We start from the raw sequence: 20,461 nt of genomic DNA on the forward strand, positions 1-20,461 counted from the left end.
TATATTTATTGCTTTTATTGCATCCGGTAGAATATTATTAAGTATAAAGTGATTTCCCTACAAGTTACAATTTAATTACAAAAAATGTCAAATTAATTGTATCGTTGCTCGGTAAGATGCACACTGATCCCCATTTTTTTTTTTTTAGTTATGTTAAACAAATCAGATATCTACAATATATCTTTCAAAATACTTTGATATAACCAGTGTTAGGAGTGTCTTATCTTAAATGAAATTAATTGTCACTTGCAGTAAAACTGGTCCCTCGTCCTTGGAAGTAGGCGTGGATCTAACATTCCTGGAATCAATGCGGGGAGATGACATTCTTAAAATACTTGACACAAAGGCCAAAAAGTTGTACTTTGATGGATTTGAAGTTGTCTTAATAAGAAATTTCATCGTGGATATTAAAGGAAACGGTCAAAATGGTAAGATATCAACATGCAGGGCATAATGAATCAGAAAATAATGAATTGGGTAAAATTCTTAATGTATCTAGTTGAATATTATTCAATATACTCACCCAGTTATGTAATGTTTAGATGCTTGTCTACCATCACCATGTCAGAACAATGGGATCTGCTCAACTACAGATGATGGAGATCTAAACTGCGCATGCCCAAGTGGATGGACAGGAAGTCGATGTGAAATTGGTGTGTTAATTTCAAAGTCTGCATTTAATCAAGAACAAATTAAAGATATGCAAATACTAGTCCTTCATTTATTTAACATACATGTATATATCTGTATATTTAATAGACGTCAACACATGCTTACAATTTCCTTGCGGAAACAATGGCGCCTGCCAGGAGAAGCTTGGAGAAGATTCATGCATATGCAAACGAGGCTGGAATGGGCGACAATGTGAACTGGGTAAATTAAATAATAACATGTGATAATTATTCGTACTAAAGAGAAACATGTTTGCATTGCTGAACAGTTTTAGTATTTATGCAGACGTACTTGTACTGAAGCCGATTTAGGAACTAATCACAAATATCTTTTTGAATTCGACTGAACAGATTTGTCAAATTTGTTAAAACAATTTAATTCGTTTGTAACAAATTTTTGAAACGTTAAAATGAAATAAGAAGATAAGGAACAGTATTCAATCTCAGTCCAATGAAACGACACAAATTTGGAGCAGAGCAAACACGGACCTCAAAAATTAGACGTGGGATCAGGTGCCATGGAGGAGTAAGCATCCCCTGTCGACCGGTCACACCCGCGGTGTGCTCCTTGTCATGATCGGGAAACAAAAACCGGAAAAATTCGTAGACAGTTCAGTGCAAAGAAATTCCATCCCATTAAAAATTTCTTGAATTATTTTTAACATATTGTAATATTTGTTATGTTGAATTAGATTTGAATTAAGGAATTTCAGGATTCATAATTTTTAATATTGTTTCCGATTGTTTGTAAGAGTTTGTAAAAATTAATATGTAATGGTTCATTTCTCTCCAGTTTGTGACAAAGACGGCAAATTATGTGAGAACATTTTAAATAATTTAAAATTTTTGTGTTTTATATCCATCATTAAAGTGTGTAATGTGTAACTCTGTTATAAGCAAGACGTATGTTTACAAAAACATATCCAGAAGATTTTTTAATTATAGTTATACTGGACTGAAAATTGAAATAACAGTATCCATATCTCCCTTTGAAAAGTGGGGATATATTGCAATTTTTAAAAATTCTTTAAAACGAATTGAACAGTTCGTCATATCGAATTAAAAAATATTTTTGATTGACATTAAATGGGCTTCCTTATATTTCGATGACTACATTGATTTAAAAACCAATTTCTCCAACAGCAGGAATGCTGTATTTATTTTTATCATATTATAATATTTTTTCTGTTCTTTGTTGTCATCTCATTTTCATCAAAGTTTAGGCTTGTGATGTATTTGGTGATAAAAGTATCATGATTTTCTACAAAATAGAACTTTGCTAATTTTACAGACGTGGACGAGTGTTTGGACACTCCCTGTAAAAATGGCGGGACTTGTGTCAATACGGACGGCTCGTTTTACTGCACGTGTCCAGCATCCTGGGAAGGGACATTCTGCGATATCGGTACATATAAACAATTTATCAACAACTTTAAAAATTTCTAAATATTATGTAAAAATAAATAATTACTCTGTAAACTTAAAATTTTATTTAAAATCTATTATACAGTAAATACATTGAATTAACTATATATTTTATGATGTGTATGATTGTATTTGTTTCCAGATATCGATGATTGTAAGAGGTTTCCATGCCAACATGGTGGGACGTGTATCAATGACATCGGATTTTACAATTGTACATGTATCCCCGGCTGGACAGGGAAGAACTGCAATCAAGGTGATGTTACACTTAAAGGAGTTAAAATTTTAATTGATTTGAAGATAGGGCATGAAATTAAAAAAAAAAGCAATACTTACCCCAACTACACACGGATATGATTTCCTTGTCTGAAATTAAGGCTAAAACTTCTAATAAATGACATTAAATACTATAAAGTATTCTTCTATACTCTATAGTTCAAAATGTGGAGGAATAAAAAAAAGTTCAGATATTTTAATCTTAACCATATTTATGGAAGTCTTTATATTGCATTCAGATATTTTGCTTCATTCCACTCTTTTGCCATCAAGAAATACTAATTGTTCAGATGCTTTGCTATTTGATAAGCCATCAGAAGACCACACAGTGTTATTTCTTTTCCAGTTTCAATCCTACAGACCGTTTACTGCTATCCTACTTTGCCAGTTTCATAAAAACGCTATATATACATACTTTGAAAGACACGTATATTAATGTTCGTAATGCTATGTAAACTATTTTTGGCTCAAGGAATGTTGAAAAAAAGATACATCTTTTCTTAATTAACATTATTTCCTTTCTAGACGTTGACGAATGTGGCTTGGCCCCGTGTCGTAATGGAGGGACATGTGTCAATACACCTGGGTCATACCTATGTACCTGTGACGCGGGATGGCTCGGCAAATATTGTGATGTCGGTAGGTTAATAATTATTTTTGCCATGGTTTTGACATGGTTTCCCACAAATTGAGTAAACACTAAATAATCATAATAATGATGACGTATATTACAAAATCAATTTATGAAGTTATCAATGTAATGTTTACATACTGTTTAACTCGAACATTTTCATTTGTAAATCTCAAATAAAAGCATATAACTGAAAAGTTTTCATGTTTTCATTTTCATTTGTAAATTCAAATCTAAATACATATAAACCAAAATTTTTTTTACAATTTCTATTAACATTTTCTTATCAGGGATTGATAAAATAATCTTTAAGAACTAAAAATATCATATTTTCTTTTATTATTCACAAGACGTTGACGAATGCATCAATTTTCCTTGTCAACGTGGTGGCATTTGTCGCAATACTAATGGATCCTATAGTTGCGCTTGTCCAGAAGGATGGGAGGGTCCAAACTGCGAATATGGTAAAAAAAAAAAGATGGACTCAGAACTAATTGTTTGTTACATATTTTGCATCAAATCAATAGAATGTTGTACATAAATGAAATTTAAATAGGCTCTAAAAGAATCACTTCTTTTAAGCAAGAAATCTGCTGTATCTGTGCTTATAGTGAAAATTGTTTTACTGTATTTGACAATTCTTGCGCTTTCTTAAAAAATATACATGTTATTTACTCACTTTAAGAGTTCTTTGATTCTGAAATCTTGGATTTTAGATACCAATGAATGTCAGTCTAACCCTTGTCTTAATGGTGGTTTCTGTGAAAATACCAACGGATTTTATCAGTGCCGGTGTGCTGAAGGATGGATGGGCCAAAACTGTCATATAGGTATTCATTAGATTAAAAAAAAATCAGTAGTTAAGCAAAATAGAAAGACAATTATGTTTCAATTCTGAGTAGTTTATCCTTTTGATAAACTCTCAAACATTGCCAATAGCTTTGAAAAGTTGAAGAAAAGTAGTGCCCTATGGCAGCAAATCATTATGTATTAAGAATTTGATGAGGATCCAAAAAATAATTAGATGCAGAATTTTTAAGGTCAGGCACACTAAAAGACAGGGAGAAATGGAGAAAACAAGTACTCCAGAATTGTTCTTAGCCATACCTAGTTTTATAACATATTGTACGAATTAAGGTGTTTGAATGAATGATTTCTCTTTAAGTTCCCTCAAATTGAAAAATGTTAAGAATAAAAATGCACATTGCATCTTCTAATGTACTTACCTAACTAATGTAATGATTTATCATACAGATGTCGACGAATGTCTTCAGTTCCCTTGTCAACACGGTGGACTGTGCCGTAATCTGAATGGGTCTTACTTCTGCGACTGTCCGGCGGGATGGATTGGACCGCACTGTCAGTTTGGTAGGTTTTTGACTCCAGACTTTTCAACCATTTTCCTTGTATTAAGCAGTATAATTTCTTAACGTAGCAGTTGATAAGACATTATTTAATTTTTTATAAAAAATGTTTGGGATAGACGTGAATATTTGTAAATTAAAGATTAAATGTTAATATCCATTAGAGAGGGGTATTGATGTACATGTTTAGTGTAGTGATAATGTATAACGAAAAACAAATTTTTAACTATAGTTGTGTAATAATTTATTTAAAAAATAAAAAATAATAAATAAAATCATATCAATGTAACCATACCGGTAAATGTTACCACCTATAATTTAACGTTAACTTTAGATGTCGACGAATGTTTGCGTTCTCCATGTTCAAACAAAGCTGTATGTGTCAATGATAACGGATCCTACCGTTGTGTTTGCCCTGGTGGGCTTACAGGACAAAACTGTGATTTCGGTAGGTATTCTCATTTTATGCTCCGATTTTTTCTTATTTTTTGATTTTTTTTAAACTTTCCCTTTCTTTGCTTTTCCTTGGATAAAAATTTATTTACAAAAATAAACTTTTATCATGACGACTTACATTCGTCAGTATAATTTTATTTGCATCCTTTTTGTATTGTATATAATTATCAAATTTTCAGATATAAATGAATGTGTTTCGTCTCCTTGCCAACACAATGGAACATGTACAAATACAGTTGGATCTTATTCTTGCACATGTTTACCTGGATTTTCTGGAAAACACTGTGAGAATGGTGGGTACACAAACTTGCTTTAGATTATGAAGGACAACTTGAAGCTTTATTTTCTACTTCAAACAAAACTATAACATACTGTACGTGTACATAAATTGGCGTATTCAAAATTTAGCGCAATCACTGGGTATGGAGTTGTTGGCGAAATCATGAATTAGCGCTATACATGTCCGTGCCTTTTATGGTATTTATAAATGATTTCTTAGCGGTATTCATGAATTAACGCATCGTTGTCTGCGCCAAAGCCGCTAAAATATGAAACCTGCTTTATTGAGTACACATACAGTATGCAATTATATAAAACTCTCTGAAATAACCTTTTAGGTTCCATCTGCTTACTTTTGTCAAATTAATTCTATTTTTAAAAGAAATTTATTAGCTTATTTTTAAAGTCCATTAACATATGATTTTATTTGTTTATGACACGCAACAAACTTACTCGCGAAATTTACAGAAAAGTTGTCGATGTCATAATAACCAGTACATGTACATGTATAAAGGTTGCTGCTAATTCAAGTTTGATATCAAGTACTAGTATTTGTTCTCTATCGCAATGAACCAAAAATAACCAATAATATAAAATTTGTGTGTCACAGAGTTGTCCAGTTGTTCTTCTCTCACCTGTTATAATGGTGGTACGTGTCAGGAGTCTGCCGGACAAGATACTTGTAAATGTTTGCCGGGCTGGACGGGAAACCAATGTCAATACGGTAATGACGTCATCATTTGATTTTGCCTTAAATTCAATAAAGAAATTTTTTAATTATTTCAAAGTAAATCAAATCGTCTCTATTTTTCTGAGGCCAGAAATGTGAAAGAAAATGTATGAGGCTTGCTCAAATACTTGTGTTAGCTATAAATATAAAATATTATATTTAATCTACCGTTACATTTTGTAAATTAGATTATTCTGAGTTGCAAAGCTCCTAATATATTATACAACGAGGAAGTGTGCAATATTTTAGACTAATTTTCTGAATTTTGTTTTTCTTTTTATTGTAAGATGTTAATGAATGCCAGCAAAATCCTTGCCATAATGGAGGTGTATGTAACAATATATTGGGATCCTATACTTGTACGTGTGCTGTGGGCTTTACAGGAACTGACTGTGTTCAAGGTATACATTCTTTTTCATTGATTAAGTACATGCAGATGTTTTCTACATACATGTATTTCATCGGAATGAATGTCTAAGCTCATTTTTAATTACACATTAAATTCATTATAATTTTCCTTTGTGTATTTTTTTTCTTTGGTTGTTCATAGATCTGTTTAAGAAATCTTCTGTACGAAATGATATAACAATTTTTTTTTCAAAAGTAAAAATAAAATTCACATTTTCCAGATTTGAATGAGTGCCTACAGAATCCTTGCTCCAACAGCCTCACATGTCAGAACATACCTGGGAGTTATACATGTGTTTGTAACCCCGGATGGACAGGTCAAAATTGTGACGTCGGTAGGTTTATTTGTTACCTGATGTGGATATCTTTACCTACAAATATACAGGTTACGTTATGCAGATTAAATTCATTGTGCGTAAGTTTTTGTTAAACTGTTTATCCATTTTTGAAATGATTACAGGTATGTTTGTTATGATCATAAAATAGTTTTCTTTCTCCAATTTAGAATACAGAATGCTTAGCAAATTTTCATATTGTTTTGTCAATTGTCATTGCAAAAAATTTGTCTTAAAGAGTTTTTATCACGTATCGAAATTTCTTAAAAATGAAACACTATTACAGGCCCGTAGGAGGCAATTTCAGTTGGGGGGGGGGGGGGCACAGCTAAACATTTTTCAGTTGACAGTTGAGGGGGCACTACCAAAAATTTCCTGACAAGCAGAAAAAAGGTCGTCAACTACCAAAATTTCCTTGAGAAGCCAAAAAATGGTCATCAGACTTTTTTTTTGTAAAGGGGCACAAGCATATAGTATCTATGTTTACTATAGTAATCTTTATATCGGCAGAATTATTGGGGGCACCCCCCTCCCGCCTGTCCCCCCCCCCCCCCGGTTCCTACGGCCATGTATTATATTCTTGAAACATATAAATATCGTTTAATTATGAAATAATGTTGAAAACGGTCGTAATTAGACGATAAAACGCCCGTAATATAGGATCCTCGAAGTAAAAATCTCCACTAATTAGATGGGGTCACGTGGTACTGAAACGTCATAGGTGTCAATCTTCAATAGAACTCGTAAAGCTTATCGTAAGCAAAGATTTTTACGCTAAATGAATAGAATACACAATATATGGCTGGTTGAAATTTTGACATCGACTATGTTCCTTTGGTTATGGACGGTCAGTCTTTTATTGTATGAACTTCTAGCAGAAAGAAATAACCAGAAAATATGCCGACAATTAGAGAGGTCACCGAAGACGAAGCCGTTGACAACTCGGGACTTCGACTAAATAGAACGAATTACTAAAGTTTAACTTCGTAAATATTTATAAATATGGGAATTTTAAGTTCTCCTTCATTATTATTTTAATTAATTATATATAAATAAATCCTGTATATCTTCTATCTGTTCCAACAGTGAATATCATGTACTAGAAATGACACTTCTTCAATAGCACCTTACGCCAGTACGAAGTTCATAATATTCCTACTAGATTCTGTGCGACTTTTAAAAAAATGCGTGTTCATCATTTATTAATTTTTTTAAAGGTATTTTTCCTTAAAATATTTTATAGGACAGAAAAAATTCGTGATCGATCGGGCAGAAACGTTCTGAATGCAGAAAAAGGCCCCCCTTTCATCTCTCGACCAAGTCCAGGAAATGTGGGAAAAAAAATTCTTCCCCAAACCTTTCTTGTGCACATTTGTGCATCCTAAAGCTTTAAATTATACCTTACTAGCTGTCAATATCCAATTATCCCTTAATTATTTTCTAACAGGTTTAAAAAACACAACAAATGAGCCCTTTTGTATACAAAATAAGTACTTCGCTTTTCCAGGATTGACACCTACGACGTCAGAGCAATGGCGCGTAACATCGGCGATCAAAATATGCATTCTGAGAAATTCAAATTTTGAATCGCTATTTTGGGACGTGATAAAAACCCTTTAAGCTACATATTGACCATTAGAACGTGTATTTAATTAATTATACGTCTTTTAACATAATGTCATTAATGCAAAAAGGAAATTGTCATTCTTCAGATTAATTCATGTTTTATTTTTAAGGTGAAAGAGTGGTATTACATTTTACACAATACAACATATTTTAGTATATTGAACGGTCCATTATTGCTCAACAATCGACAAGTATTGGGACCAAAATATATAAATAAGTTGAAAAACGCAAAATTGAATACTATAGATCAAAAGAAAGTATTGTGACTAGCTACACAGTTTAGAAATGTCACAATTATAAAATGCTTCTATACAACCTTTTTCTCTCTTTTCTCCATAAGATATTAATGAATGTCTACTGAATCCTTGCCAAAACCTGAGTCCCTGTAGCAACACACTTGGTTCTTACACGTGTTCATGTTCACCACAATGGACAGGACAAGATTGTAATATCGGTAATGAATAACATTTCATATGTTCTTGCTTCATATTTTTGCGAAAAAGTAGTGCTTTGAATTTAAAGCAATATTTATTTTATGATTAATTTCTATATATTAAGATAACACTATTTACAGATGTTAATGAATGTTTGTACCTACCTTGCCACCACGGAAGTAGGTGTGATAACTTTCAAGGAGGATATGTGTGCTCTTGCAAAAATGGCTGGACAGGAACAAACTGTGACATTGGTAGAACTTGCTTTAATTTCAAATACTCTTCAGAAAATCTCTCCATCCTCATCAGACAATTATAAAACGGCAAATATTCTTCCTTTTTCAGATGTTAATGAATGTGCAACATCGCCTTGTACCAATGGAGCTCAGTGTGTTAATACTGACGGCTCCTATGTATGTAATTGTCCTGCAGGGTGGACAGGCCCGTTGTGTAATAATGGTAATTTGATTTCTCTAGCACTCAACCAAACCTTTCTAGAGATTTGATGAAATAAACTTTGTAACATAGAGAGAGACTCAAAAAGATCATATACGTGTTCAAAAGCACCGTAAATATTTGTTTTTTGCATACGTTATGATATTTCAATGTCAGATATAATATAAGCTCAATAGGTTAACTATTTGTTTTAAAAATAAGGAGTAAAATTTTGTCACGTTTTTATTTCAACGTATTTAAAATTTTCTATGTTGATATATTTCACGTTGAATTTAATTTCACAGTCATTGAATTTCCGGGTATTAAATATTTCTTATTTTCATAATTGGTACTAGTAATTAAATACTAAAATATTACACGAAATTATTCATTGACTAGTTGTTATTGGTTGGTATTAACCTCGAGTTTCCCAATGATTTCCAATGATTAACTACTTTACTCTTTTGGAAAAGGAAAACGTGTTTTTTTTAAAACCGTATGGTATGTGGTTAATGTATTTGATATATAAATGCTACTGTGATGTCCACAATGTTCACAAAAGCTTATCATTCGCAGAAAATTCTTTGATTGCGAACATTGTGAAGTTAAAAATCACCGCAATATATTTTACTTTCACAGTTAAAATTTTAAATTAAATAATCATGCTTTTTTTCGTAAAACTTGCGTGTACACCCCATCATACTTACAAATATCAATATTTTACTTAGATGTGAATGAATGTGACCAGAATCCATGTCAACATGCCAGTGGGTGTGTCAATCGCCTTGGTAATTACAGTTGTCAATGCCTGCCAGGGTGGACTGGAGTCAACTGTGAATTAGGTAAAAATCACATTCAAAGAAATGTGTCGTTATGGTTCAAAATAATAAATAAATAATATGAAAAGAAAAGATATATGATTTCATTTTAGACTTCATTTTTCCCCTTACAAATGGCTACTTTTCAAAGCACGCTATAAAATGTCTTATTGTTGATAAGAAAATATCTTATAAACAAAAATAAAGCATATTGCTGAAAAATCCCAAAACTTTCCTTTTTTTAATGTGTTCTGAAAATATTTTAAAATTATTTCAGATATAGACGAATGTTTAACCTCCCCTTGTCAGAATGGAGGAGTTTGTGTGAACACAGACGGATCATATCGATGTTCCTGCAAAAGCGAATTCACCGGTCAACACTGTGAACAAGGTGAGGCCTGAGAAATAAAAAAAATGTGAAATAAAAACATCAATACCTTTGTCAAACAATACCGTTTAATGCTGATGTTAATTTTGTAGACTTAAATGAATGCCAGAACAATCCCTGTCAGAATGGGGTTTGTCTGAATACCAATGGAGGTTATTTCTGCTCGTGTTACTTAGGATGGACAGGGGTTCGCTGTGATATTGGTAAAGCATTTACCTATAGAAAAAAGTGCATGTAAAAGAATTTTGTTTCGATATTTGATGTGCATTTACGTAAATGGTTATTCAAGTCGAAAATCATGTCAGAAATACACAATGTTATTTTCTATTCAGAACATCTTCTCCTATTCTAGTCTGAATTTTCTTTTCTGTTTTCTTCTTTAAACGTTTAACAACATTTAAAGAGTAATTATAGTGAAATCGCATGCATTTGGTATAGAATATTTTGTTTTGATATTTTCAGATGTAAATGAGTGTTTGACAACGCCATGTGTGCACGGTTCTTGCAGTAATAACATCGGGTCATACACTTGTCAGTGCAACTCTGGGTGGACTGGAGCTAACTGTGATATCGGTAATGTCAAGTGTAATGCTGATAACCAGTGTATGATGACGATTTTCTTAGAAATAAATGTGTTGTCTAAATTATGAAATTTTCATGTACTTTTCAATTGTAGATATAAATGAATGTAACAATTTCCCCTGTGTTAACGGTACATGTAGCAACACCCAGGGGTCGTATCAGTGTAATTGCCATAGTGGCTGGAGGGGGAACAACTGTGATATAAGTATGTATATTGTCATATGAATAACAAAATATGTTCTCGGATAAATAACAAAAATTGCATTTAATTTAATTTTTGGAAACTAGGCTTCCAACAATCCGTTGGGATTACGAGGGACACTTAATGTGCTTCTTTATAAACCGACCTGGTTTTTTTAAAAATATTTTTAACGAAGCAGATATTCAAAAATTACTACATTTCTCAAAACCGATTCGATATGAAAGAGCATGTTCTAAGTAAGTTCAATGAATTGATGATACATGGCACTCAACTGTCGTTTGAATCAGCATTTCGCAATTTTATTTACGTCATCATGACCTTTTTTGCATATATTACAATCTAATGTTGGGTCGAATTTTGACCTTTTTTTGCATATGTACAATCTAATGTTGGGTCGAATTTTGACTGATATGTTTCATAACAGTTGTTAGACCATTGTTTTTATACTGATTACTTAGTTAACCTGATCAATACAGTGTAAACACGGCGGATGTGCCCGGTCGACAGGGGATACTTACTCCTCTTATCTCTGGTATTTACAGGGGTTCATGTTTTTGACCTCTTCACATTTCGTAATAATCACAAGATTTATGAGATTGATCATAATTCATTATCTTCATATTTTCGTTATTTATTTATATATTTATTCATTCGTTTTTGTATATGGTTATTTGTTGATTTTCCATTTCAAATCGTATTAGATGGGACCACATGAATCTATCTTTTAAAAAGACGATTAAAAAAGAAGTAATTTTAAATCAAAATAATACAACTTAAAGACATTAAACCAAAGTTCATCTTTTAAATTATGCAATGAAAGAGTTGCTCATATTTTATGCTAAATAGTTATTAATTTGTCAATGGAAAACATAGATATTTTGCGCAGAACTATCATTGGCATTGGGATAGAAATAGAAATGTCGATTTACTTTCAAACATAAGTCGAAGGAATAGCATATGAAAATAATTTAAACATCTTTCCTTTTTTTTAATTTACTTATCTTTGAATTCAGATATAAACGAGTGTACCTCCGGACCTTGCCAGAATGGTGGATTCTGCCAAGACCTACCTGGTTCCTATATCTGCAATTGTCCTGCAGGATGGACGGGGCAATTCTGTCATCTCGGTGTGTATACTAAGAATGATCATTTTTTCTAAACAAAGATTTAATTTTCAGTGTTTAAGATATACAATGTAAGTTGTACATTTTTGATCATCATTACATGTATCTAGGAGTTTCACTTGACAAATGCATGTACCTTAATAGAAAGGAAAGCGTTGCATCATTTAACTTTGCAAGGTAATCGACTATGAACACATTGAAATTGGAGGAAAGCTAAACGGTTGAAAGATGTATTTAAATTGATCCTACTCAATTGCAAGAAATGTCACTGACATTGGGTTCAGAAATACATGTTTTAATAGCATATACATTATCTTTCCTACAAAGGTTATCGTAATTTCGAATTTACCGTCAGTAACAACGCGATCTGCAATTCCATTTTTCTTGACATTTGTTTATTGTTGATAGACGTGGATGAGTGTCAATATGGCCCCTGTCAACATAGCTCGACCTGTTTGAATATTCCCGGAAGTTATAGATGTGATTGCACTCAGGGTTGGACTGGTCAAAACTGTGAAAGTGGTACGTTCCATTTCTCTTTTTTCAACATCTACGATATATATTATATTCATAAAGTGTCAGTCATCCTATTATCGAGAGAAACGTCTTATTTAGCTGTGTAATTTCACATATTAGTACTAATCAAGCAGTTTAAACATAAAGGTATCGAAAATATTTCGATTTAATGATAAAATTGATTTTTATACGATATACGGTATGTTGACAATACACCCCAAAATTAATGTACATGTAAAATGTTTTATTCCGGTACGAAATTGAATAATCTTCTTAAATATTAATAATAAAAAACAAAGCCCTAAAAAAAGCAAAACTTTAAAAGATATATGCATTATAAACTTTATAAAAATAGAATTTAGGGATTTTATCATTTGCTTACACGAATATGAGATACAGTGGTTGAAATTCTTTCCATGTGCACTTCAATTATGATTGCAGACGTGAATGAGTGTGAACAGTTCGTATGTCAAAATGGAGGATCCTGTTCCAACATAAATGGTTCCTACGCTTGTCAGTGTACAGACGGATGGACAGGATCACGTTGTGAGCAAGGTAATCGAGGTCTTGCAAGAGCATCATGGTAAAACAAAGATATACTAGCAAAATAATCCAGAAGATATATAACAGTGTGAGAGTTCTACTTCGACTTACCTGTTAAACTTTTAATTATCCCGCCATTCTAATAAGAAAAGTTCTCCATATTATCTCAAGTTTAAGAGCTGAAAGTGTTATTTATAGATTGGGGAAGTCAATATTTTTCTGTATTTTGTGAATGACAATGTTAATTACTCTTGTTAATGCAGACAGAAATGAATGTGCTGAAGGCAGATGTCAGCATAATGCTCAGTGTTTCAACACCGATGGATCATATGTTTGTATTTGTCCAAAGGAATGGCAAGGCTGGGACTGTGAAATTGGTAAAATAGCTTAAATTCCTTATAAAATAGAAAATTAAAGCAAAATCATGAGAAAACATGCAAAGTAAACATTTTGCCTTCGTTCAGATGTAGATGAATGTTTGACATCACCTTGTCTTAATGGTGCCACCTGCCAAAATCTTCCTGGATCGTATGTCTGTCAGTGCGCACAAGGCTGGACAGGACAACTTTGCCAGCAGGGTAATAAACTAAGAGAACTATCTTGACTCTTTTCCATTAATCGTTTTTACTCAGTGTATATAAACTTACAAATAATGTAACTTTACAGATGTTGACGATTGCTTGAGTTCTCCATGCCAAAACGGTGGTCTATGCCAAAATTCACAAGGAACTTATTCATGCACATGTAGAACTGGCTGGACTGGTATTCACTGTGAAACTGGTATGATATTTTTTTACTTTGAATATTTAACAAAAATATGCAAAGAATTAAAATCGAAGTATAATATTAATGTATCAATAATTTGCATAAAGGATAACGCACTGATAATTCAATATTAAATTCATTGCTATTTTCAGATATCAATGAATGTCTTGTGAACAATGTATGCCAAAATGGAGGCTTTTGTATCAATATAGCTGGCTCTTATCAATGCCAATGTCCCTCACAATGGACTGGAAATAATTGCGAAATTGATGTCAATGAATGTTTGAACAGCCCTTGTCTACATGGATCAGTATGTAACAATATCAATGGTTCCTACACCTGTGATTGTCGGCCAGGCTGGGCTGGAATACATTGTGAATCGGATATCAATGAATGTAACACCCCAGACCAATGTAAAAATGGAGGAACATGTTTAAATACTGAAGGCTCTTTTACCTGCAACTGTGTACAAGGATGGATTGGAGAAAGATGCCAAAATGATGTTGACGAATGTCTTTCTCGTCCTTGTATTCATGGTGGGACATGCATTAATACTGCAGGGTCTTATCAGTGTCAATGCCATCCTGGTTGGACAGGGTCTAACTGTGAACAAGATGTAAACGAATGTGCGAGTCAGTCAACTTGCTATAATGGTGGGCTTTGCACCAATACCCAGGGTTCCTTTTTCTGTACCTGTGGTGCTGGGTGGACTGGGAATGACTGCAGTCAGAATATTAATGAGTGTTTACAGAATCCCTGCCAGCACAATTCCACATGTATTGACTTGGAGGGCTACTATAAATGCCAGTGTAGCAATGGGTACGCTGGATACAATTGTGAATTGGACAAGAATGAATGCGATAATAACCCCTGTCTTCATCAGTCCACATGTATTAACCTGATGGGATCCTACATGTGTATTTGTCAAGCTGGATGGACTGGGCAAAACTGTAAATTGGGTAATGTTCAACACCTTTCATTTCAATAAAAGGGTTGAGTAATTGATAAAATACTTTATCTTGAAATGTCTAAGAAAACATGCACAAATCTGCTGTCTTGCAAATTGTTTTTTAAAAAAGAAAAGTAGGTAAATAAATCTTGTAGGACTATGATATTCTTGTGTTTGCTCGGTAAAAGATGGTTTCAGAAAGGAAGAACATCTTACTTCTCTTTTTGTTGAACAGGGTTTGAGGGATTTTGAAAATTGTGAGAATTATTTTCAATTGTTTTTCTTTCTTTAACAGACAGAGATGAGTGCAGTGGTAATCCTTGTCAGAATGGAGGGACTTGTATCAATAGTAATGGATCATACCAGTGCAGCTGCACTCCAGGCTGGACAGGAACAAATTGTACCAAAGGTGTCTAAAACTCCATTACAAAATAATTTTAAAAATATCAATTTTGATACTTGAACTTATATCTTAACATATAAAATCAGTTTGTTTATCAATGCAATAATTCGGTAAATTCAATTTGTAGAAACAGTAATGAAGTTTAATTCTTTGCAGATGTAGATGAATGTCAAGCAAATCCTTGTCGAAATGGAGGAACTTGCTTGAATACATATGGGTCGTATGTTTGTTCGTGTTCTTTAGGATGGACAGGGACCAATTGTGAAAATGGTAACCTACCTAAAATTAATTTTTATGAAAGACGTCTACAATCCTCCAAAATTTGTTGATAAATCACATATGAATTCGGAAAAAGTGCAAAATGTATCTTACGAGTTTTAGTGATGTATGAATCAATAAACTGATCCCATACCCTATTTGTTCTATCAATTTTACTTCAAACTGACGAAACGCGAATTAAAGATGACGCGAATAATAGTTGGTTTACAGTATTTGCAAAACTATAGAAAGAGATCTCAACTGTCTTTGTCCTTGTTTTGATAGAATTTCTTGTTTGTCTCCCTGATACTTGTTTGAATGGTGGGACATGCTATGACCGACCTGGTACTTTCTTCTGCGCCTGTCCTCCAGGCTTTACTGGCCAGAAATGTGAAGGAGGTATTGTAATTTTATAATTACGTTTTAAAACTTGATTTACTTTATTTAAAGATATGCTTAAAAAAGACAGAACCTCAGTTTTCTGTTATTTTGCTTGTTTTGTTTTTTTTTTTTTAAAAAAAAGACTTTTTTTCTTGTCAAAATCTGAACTTCTACAGGGGATTTAAAAGTTCTTTCTTTCGATTTCTCGGTTGACAAACTTTTCTTTTACATAGACATCAACGAATGTTTAGAGCCGCTGTCTTGTGTTCACGGCACATGCACCAATGGTTATGGTTCCTTTGTTTGCCAGTGTGAACAAGGATGGTCTGGCATTAATTGTGACATTGGTTAGTGTCAAAATAAAGGGAATATGACCAGCATTGTACGAGTGGTTATGCATTTTGCAGTTATTCATAACATCTCTTTTTTTTACATTGATTATTTAATTTGTAGGATGCTTCTATTTCCAATAAACTCGAGTTACACCCACAATCCCTTTTTTATTTAATAATTAAATATGAGATATTAATCTTTAATAGTATAGTTTTATTTTTATAGATGTTAATGAATGCTTGTCAACACCTTGTAAAAATGGAGGAACATGTCTAAATATGGCCGGGTCTTATTCATGTGCTTGCGCACAGGGATGGAGAGGTCGAAATTGTTCAGAAGGTACACGATCTTCTTGATTTGATTTTAAAGATGTTAGACCCTCACGGTGCGTGCTTTCTTGAATTAATGTCCATTTAAAATATATGGGCTCTTCTTTTGAAACAGATATTGATGAATGTGCAACATTGCCTTGTGTCCATGGATCATGTAATAACCTTCCTGGAACCTTTCAGTGTATATGTGATAAAGGATGGACAGGACGTTATTGTGATCAAGGTACAGAAAATTCGCTTGGTCATAAATCATCTACAAGACAATTGTATGAAATGTATTAAAATTAATACCCTATTTCACAACATTTAACAGACCGTATTCTTATTATAATTACGGTACATTGTCCTACATTAAGTACTTTGATACTTTGTTTGATGTTTATGCAAGAGACTTGGCTTCTTTCACATATGAAACTTTCAAAAACTAATATTGTATTTGATTTTTTGATACTAGACGTAAATGAATGTCAGGTCAACCCCTGTCAGAATGGGGGAACATGTGTGGATAACGCAGGATCACATAGCTGTGTTTGTTTGACGGGTTGGACAGGACAAAACTGTACTCAAGGTAAAAATGGTTTTGATAAAAAATAGTGGTAGGATTTAAAAGCACTTAAACAAATATCCAAAAGATGATATTTGATTGATCATGGAGATTATAATAGACATCAGATGTTCCCTCAGGTGTAAATTGCCATTTTTACAAAATTTTTTACTTGCAATTTTAAATCGTAAGGGACAACAAGTAAGTCATTGTTGCAGCAGGTGTTGTAACATTTTGGATCACCAAAAACACAAAAAAAATTAAGCAACTTGTGCTTGATCTTCTCATAACTAGTCAAAGCCTGTAAAAACGGATTGTCAGTTTTGTTGATTCGGGGTACCATCAAGTCTTCATGAGTCTTTGACACAACGAACTACGCAAATTATGTTTAGTAATATCATTGACATTTCAGCATATATGTTGGTTGGGTTTGCAAAAGAAAATTATATACTACATGTACTAGCATTAAAAGAGAGATCAGGGTAATCCTAATTACATCATGGAGTGATCATTTGCAAATTCAGCCGTTTTGTGTCATTTGACACATGCCAGCAAATAACAACCGACTAAGATGTCGTGTTTCAGGTAGCATACGTAGCCTTCAGTTGGTAAAGGCTGTTGCAATCACGCGACTACGTGATCTGCTTTCATCACGAACAAGTGTTCTAAATATGCTGAACGGATGGAAGGATCTTGTCAGACCTGTCGCAAATCTCTTATGATTTTTTGGTTGAGAACGTAGGTGGAATATGATCTGTGACCTTGTCTGGACTGCTCATTATCCATGCAATCTGTCAAAATGCAACAAAAATGCTATCCCAGATTACAAATACGTAGTACCATGGTCGTAAAGATTCTAGGACTTTGGCCTCACCTGTGAAAATCTAAATTTTCTTAATTTCTAGAGTTTTTTAGTGTAACTAGTTTCTTCACAATGGCGATATTCTTCATAGCAACGTTAATATGAAAAATAGTCTATTGCATTCCATATTTTTTCCCTCTGGTTTTAGACGTCAATGAGTGTCTAGCCTCACCGTGCGTACATGGTTCCTGCAGTAACTTACCTGGATACTTCCTGTGTACCTGCGAAGCCGGGTGGACGGGAACTTTGTGTGATAGCGGTATTCTATATTTTCATAATATTCTTAATATTTCTCACAATACGGTAACCGAATATTTATGAAAAATCACATCGTAATTTTTTTCTTTAAATGGACAATTTTTTTCCTTAATATGTGATTCTTATTACTATCCACACAAAAAAGTAATATTTAAACATTGCCGATGTTTTACAATTTTGGCGTGTTCTTTCATATCTAAATTGATTTTTTTCAGATATCAATGAGTGTACGAATTCCCCCTGTGTCAATGGTGTTTGCAGAAATTCTGTGGGATCTTTTCAATGTCTTTGTAACACAGGCTGGACTGGTGCCCTGTGTGATCAAGGTAATTGACAAGCCTTATTGAAATTCACAAGCATTATAGTTTCATATGTTTTATTCAAATTATTAAATGTTTGATATTTTATTACTACAGGTACAGTGAATAGCTTAAAAGATTTCATATAATTTCTGGACAAGTAGTTCTATTGACTTTCGTAAAATTATTTTTCATTATATAGTTGCTATCATCAAAATTTCTTTAAGAAGAATTGTTTGATTCATTTTATGTATTCTTCTTCCTAGATATAAATGAATGTTTAAGTACTCCCTGTGCACATGGTACCTGTACTAATACACAAGGATCATTCCAATGCTCTTGTGAGCAAGGATGGACTGGATCTTTGTGTGACCAAGGTATTTCCAATTTCATTTTAATCATTCAAATTACACAGCTGCAACATTGAGATCTAATTTGAATTTTTTCACGGGGGAAATTATAGAGATAAAACTAGATTTTAAAAACTTTATTGTTGGATTGTAATTTTTCAATGTTATTACTTTGAATATAGAGTAATACTTGTTTAATCCGGACGCAACTGTTTCCGTAGAAATTTGCTGAATCAAATAATATTCCGGATTCAACAAATTTTAATAGAATTTAATGAATGGACTTAAAGTTTTCAACGTAATAGGAATAACTTTGGAAAACACAATATTGGGATTTGATAAGTGTTACCGTAGTAGTAGAGGGATCGGTAATTATAATGAAACAACATTTTAAAAACGTATCTTATTCATTGGTATACTTCTCTTTCCTAGATATAAATGAATGTTTAAGTACCCCCTGTGTACATGGTACCTGTACTAATACTCAAGGGTCGTTCCAATGCTCTTGTGAACAAGGCTGGACTGGATCTTTGTGCGATCAAGGTACACTTATTTATTTAATCTATTTTCAAATCTTTCAAAAACAATGTGACCTACCAAATTCTGTATTTAATTTTTAACAAGCTTTCACAATTTTGCCATACTTAATATTGACACAATGTTTATCTTCATCTTCTGCGAAGTTTTACCGGTACTTAGTAAATTGATGGAGAAAATTATGTTTAGTTCTGACTTGATATAGATATTTTTCTCTTCTTTTCAGATATAAATGAATGTTTAAACAATCCATGTGTTCATGGCACCTGTACAAATACACTTGGTTCATTTCGATGTTCTTGTGAACAAGGGTGGACTGGATCGTTGTGTAACCAAGGTTATACATTTAATATACTAGAAAAATTGCAAAAAAATGATAAAACAAAGTTAGAATTTATTTCTAAAGGGATCTGCCTTCAATTGTACTGCTCTCTTAAAATTTGGCAAAGATTATCTTTCTTCCATACAAAACATCTATACTCATTTTATTAATTGTCTTTAGTAAAGAAAAAGAGAGAAAGTAGATTAATTTAAAAGCAAGTTTATTCTGGCAAGTTTATATTTTATAATATTTGCATTTACTGCAGATATCGATGAATGTTTACAATCACCGTGTAAACATGGGCAATGCAGCAACACTCTAGGGTCATTTACATGTACTTGTGATGCAGGGTGGACAGGAATTTTATGTGACACGGGTAACAATTTAATTAAATATGTTGATAGAATTATTCAACCGTTTGTTGATTACATATTGTTGATTTTCTTTTTTTAAGATCCAAAAAATTAATGTGAAAATTGAAAATTGACTTTACATTATATTTTTCAAAGATATCAATGAGTGTCAATCAACACCTTGTAATAATGGTGTCTGCACTAACACTGAGGGATCCTTCCGGTGTACATGTAACCAAGGATGGCAAGGAACTCTCTGTGATCAAGGTATC

At 32.9% G+C, this 20,461-nt stretch overlaps 1 protein-coding gene across 1 annotated transcript in view; it reads left to right on the forward strand.

Annotated features, from left to right (window-relative positions):
• The window catches only part of LOC133203067 (fibrillin-2-like), a 37,246-nt gene that overhangs the window by 9,588 nt on the left and 7,197 nt on the right, over positions 1-20,461 (forward strand). Inside the window, exons 6-47 of the mRNA XM_061338934.1 lie at positions 253-428; positions 543-653; positions 760-873; positions 1,963-2,076; positions 2,239-2,352; positions 2,898-3,011; positions 3,354-3,467; positions 3,720-3,833; positions 4,258-4,371; positions 4,702-4,815; positions 5,003-5,116; positions 5,713-5,826; positions 6,120-6,233; positions 6,462-6,575; positions 8,542-8,655; positions 8,776-8,889; positions 8,981-9,094; positions 9,799-9,912; positions 10,166-10,279; positions 10,369-10,479; positions 10,739-10,849; positions 10,953-11,063; positions 12,074-12,187; positions 12,593-12,706; positions 13,142-13,255; positions 13,507-13,620; positions 13,708-13,821; positions 13,910-14,023; positions 14,161-14,967; positions 15,253-15,366; positions 15,517-15,630; positions 16,233-16,346; positions 16,558-16,671; positions 16,777-16,887; positions 17,119-17,232; positions 18,219-18,329; positions 18,544-18,654; positions 18,894-19,004; positions 19,410-19,520; positions 19,741-19,851; positions 20,102-20,212; positions 20,346-20,456. Of these exons, the coding sequence (XP_061194918.1) occupies positions 253-428; positions 543-653; positions 760-873; positions 1,963-2,076; positions 2,239-2,352; positions 2,898-3,011; positions 3,354-3,467; positions 3,720-3,833; positions 4,258-4,371; positions 4,702-4,815; positions 5,003-5,116; positions 5,713-5,826; positions 6,120-6,233; positions 6,462-6,575; positions 8,542-8,655; positions 8,776-8,889; positions 8,981-9,094; positions 9,799-9,912; positions 10,166-10,279; positions 10,369-10,479; positions 10,739-10,849; positions 10,953-11,063; positions 12,074-12,187; positions 12,593-12,706; positions 13,142-13,255; positions 13,507-13,620; positions 13,708-13,821; positions 13,910-14,023; positions 14,161-14,967; positions 15,253-15,366; positions 15,517-15,630; positions 16,233-16,346; positions 16,558-16,671; positions 16,777-16,887; positions 17,119-17,232; positions 18,219-18,329; positions 18,544-18,654; positions 18,894-19,004; positions 19,410-19,520; positions 19,741-19,851; positions 20,102-20,212; positions 20,346-20,456 (5,507 nt within the window). The remainder of the gene's footprint in view (positions 1-252; positions 429-542; positions 654-759; positions 874-1,962; positions 2,077-2,238; positions 2,353-2,897; positions 3,012-3,353; positions 3,468-3,719; positions 3,834-4,257; positions 4,372-4,701; positions 4,816-5,002; positions 5,117-5,712; positions 5,827-6,119; positions 6,234-6,461; positions 6,576-8,541; positions 8,656-8,775; positions 8,890-8,980; positions 9,095-9,798; positions 9,913-10,165; positions 10,280-10,368; positions 10,480-10,738; positions 10,850-10,952; positions 11,064-12,073; positions 12,188-12,592; positions 12,707-13,141; positions 13,256-13,506; positions 13,621-13,707; positions 13,822-13,909; positions 14,024-14,160; positions 14,968-15,252; positions 15,367-15,516; positions 15,631-16,232; positions 16,347-16,557; positions 16,672-16,776; positions 16,888-17,118; positions 17,233-18,218; positions 18,330-18,543; positions 18,655-18,893; positions 19,005-19,409; positions 19,521-19,740; positions 19,852-20,101; positions 20,213-20,345; positions 20,457-20,461) is intronic.

The sequence above is a fragment of the Saccostrea echinata genome, unplaced genomic scaffold (genome assembly GCF_033153115.1).
Source record: "Saccostrea echinata isolate AGI-Se365-2 ecotype Australia unplaced genomic scaffold, CSIRO_AGI_Sech_v1 ptg000047l, whole genome shotgun sequence".
In the NCBI taxonomy this organism is placed as follows: domain Eukaryota; kingdom Metazoa; phylum Mollusca; class Bivalvia; order Ostreida; family Ostreidae; genus Saccostrea; species Saccostrea echinata.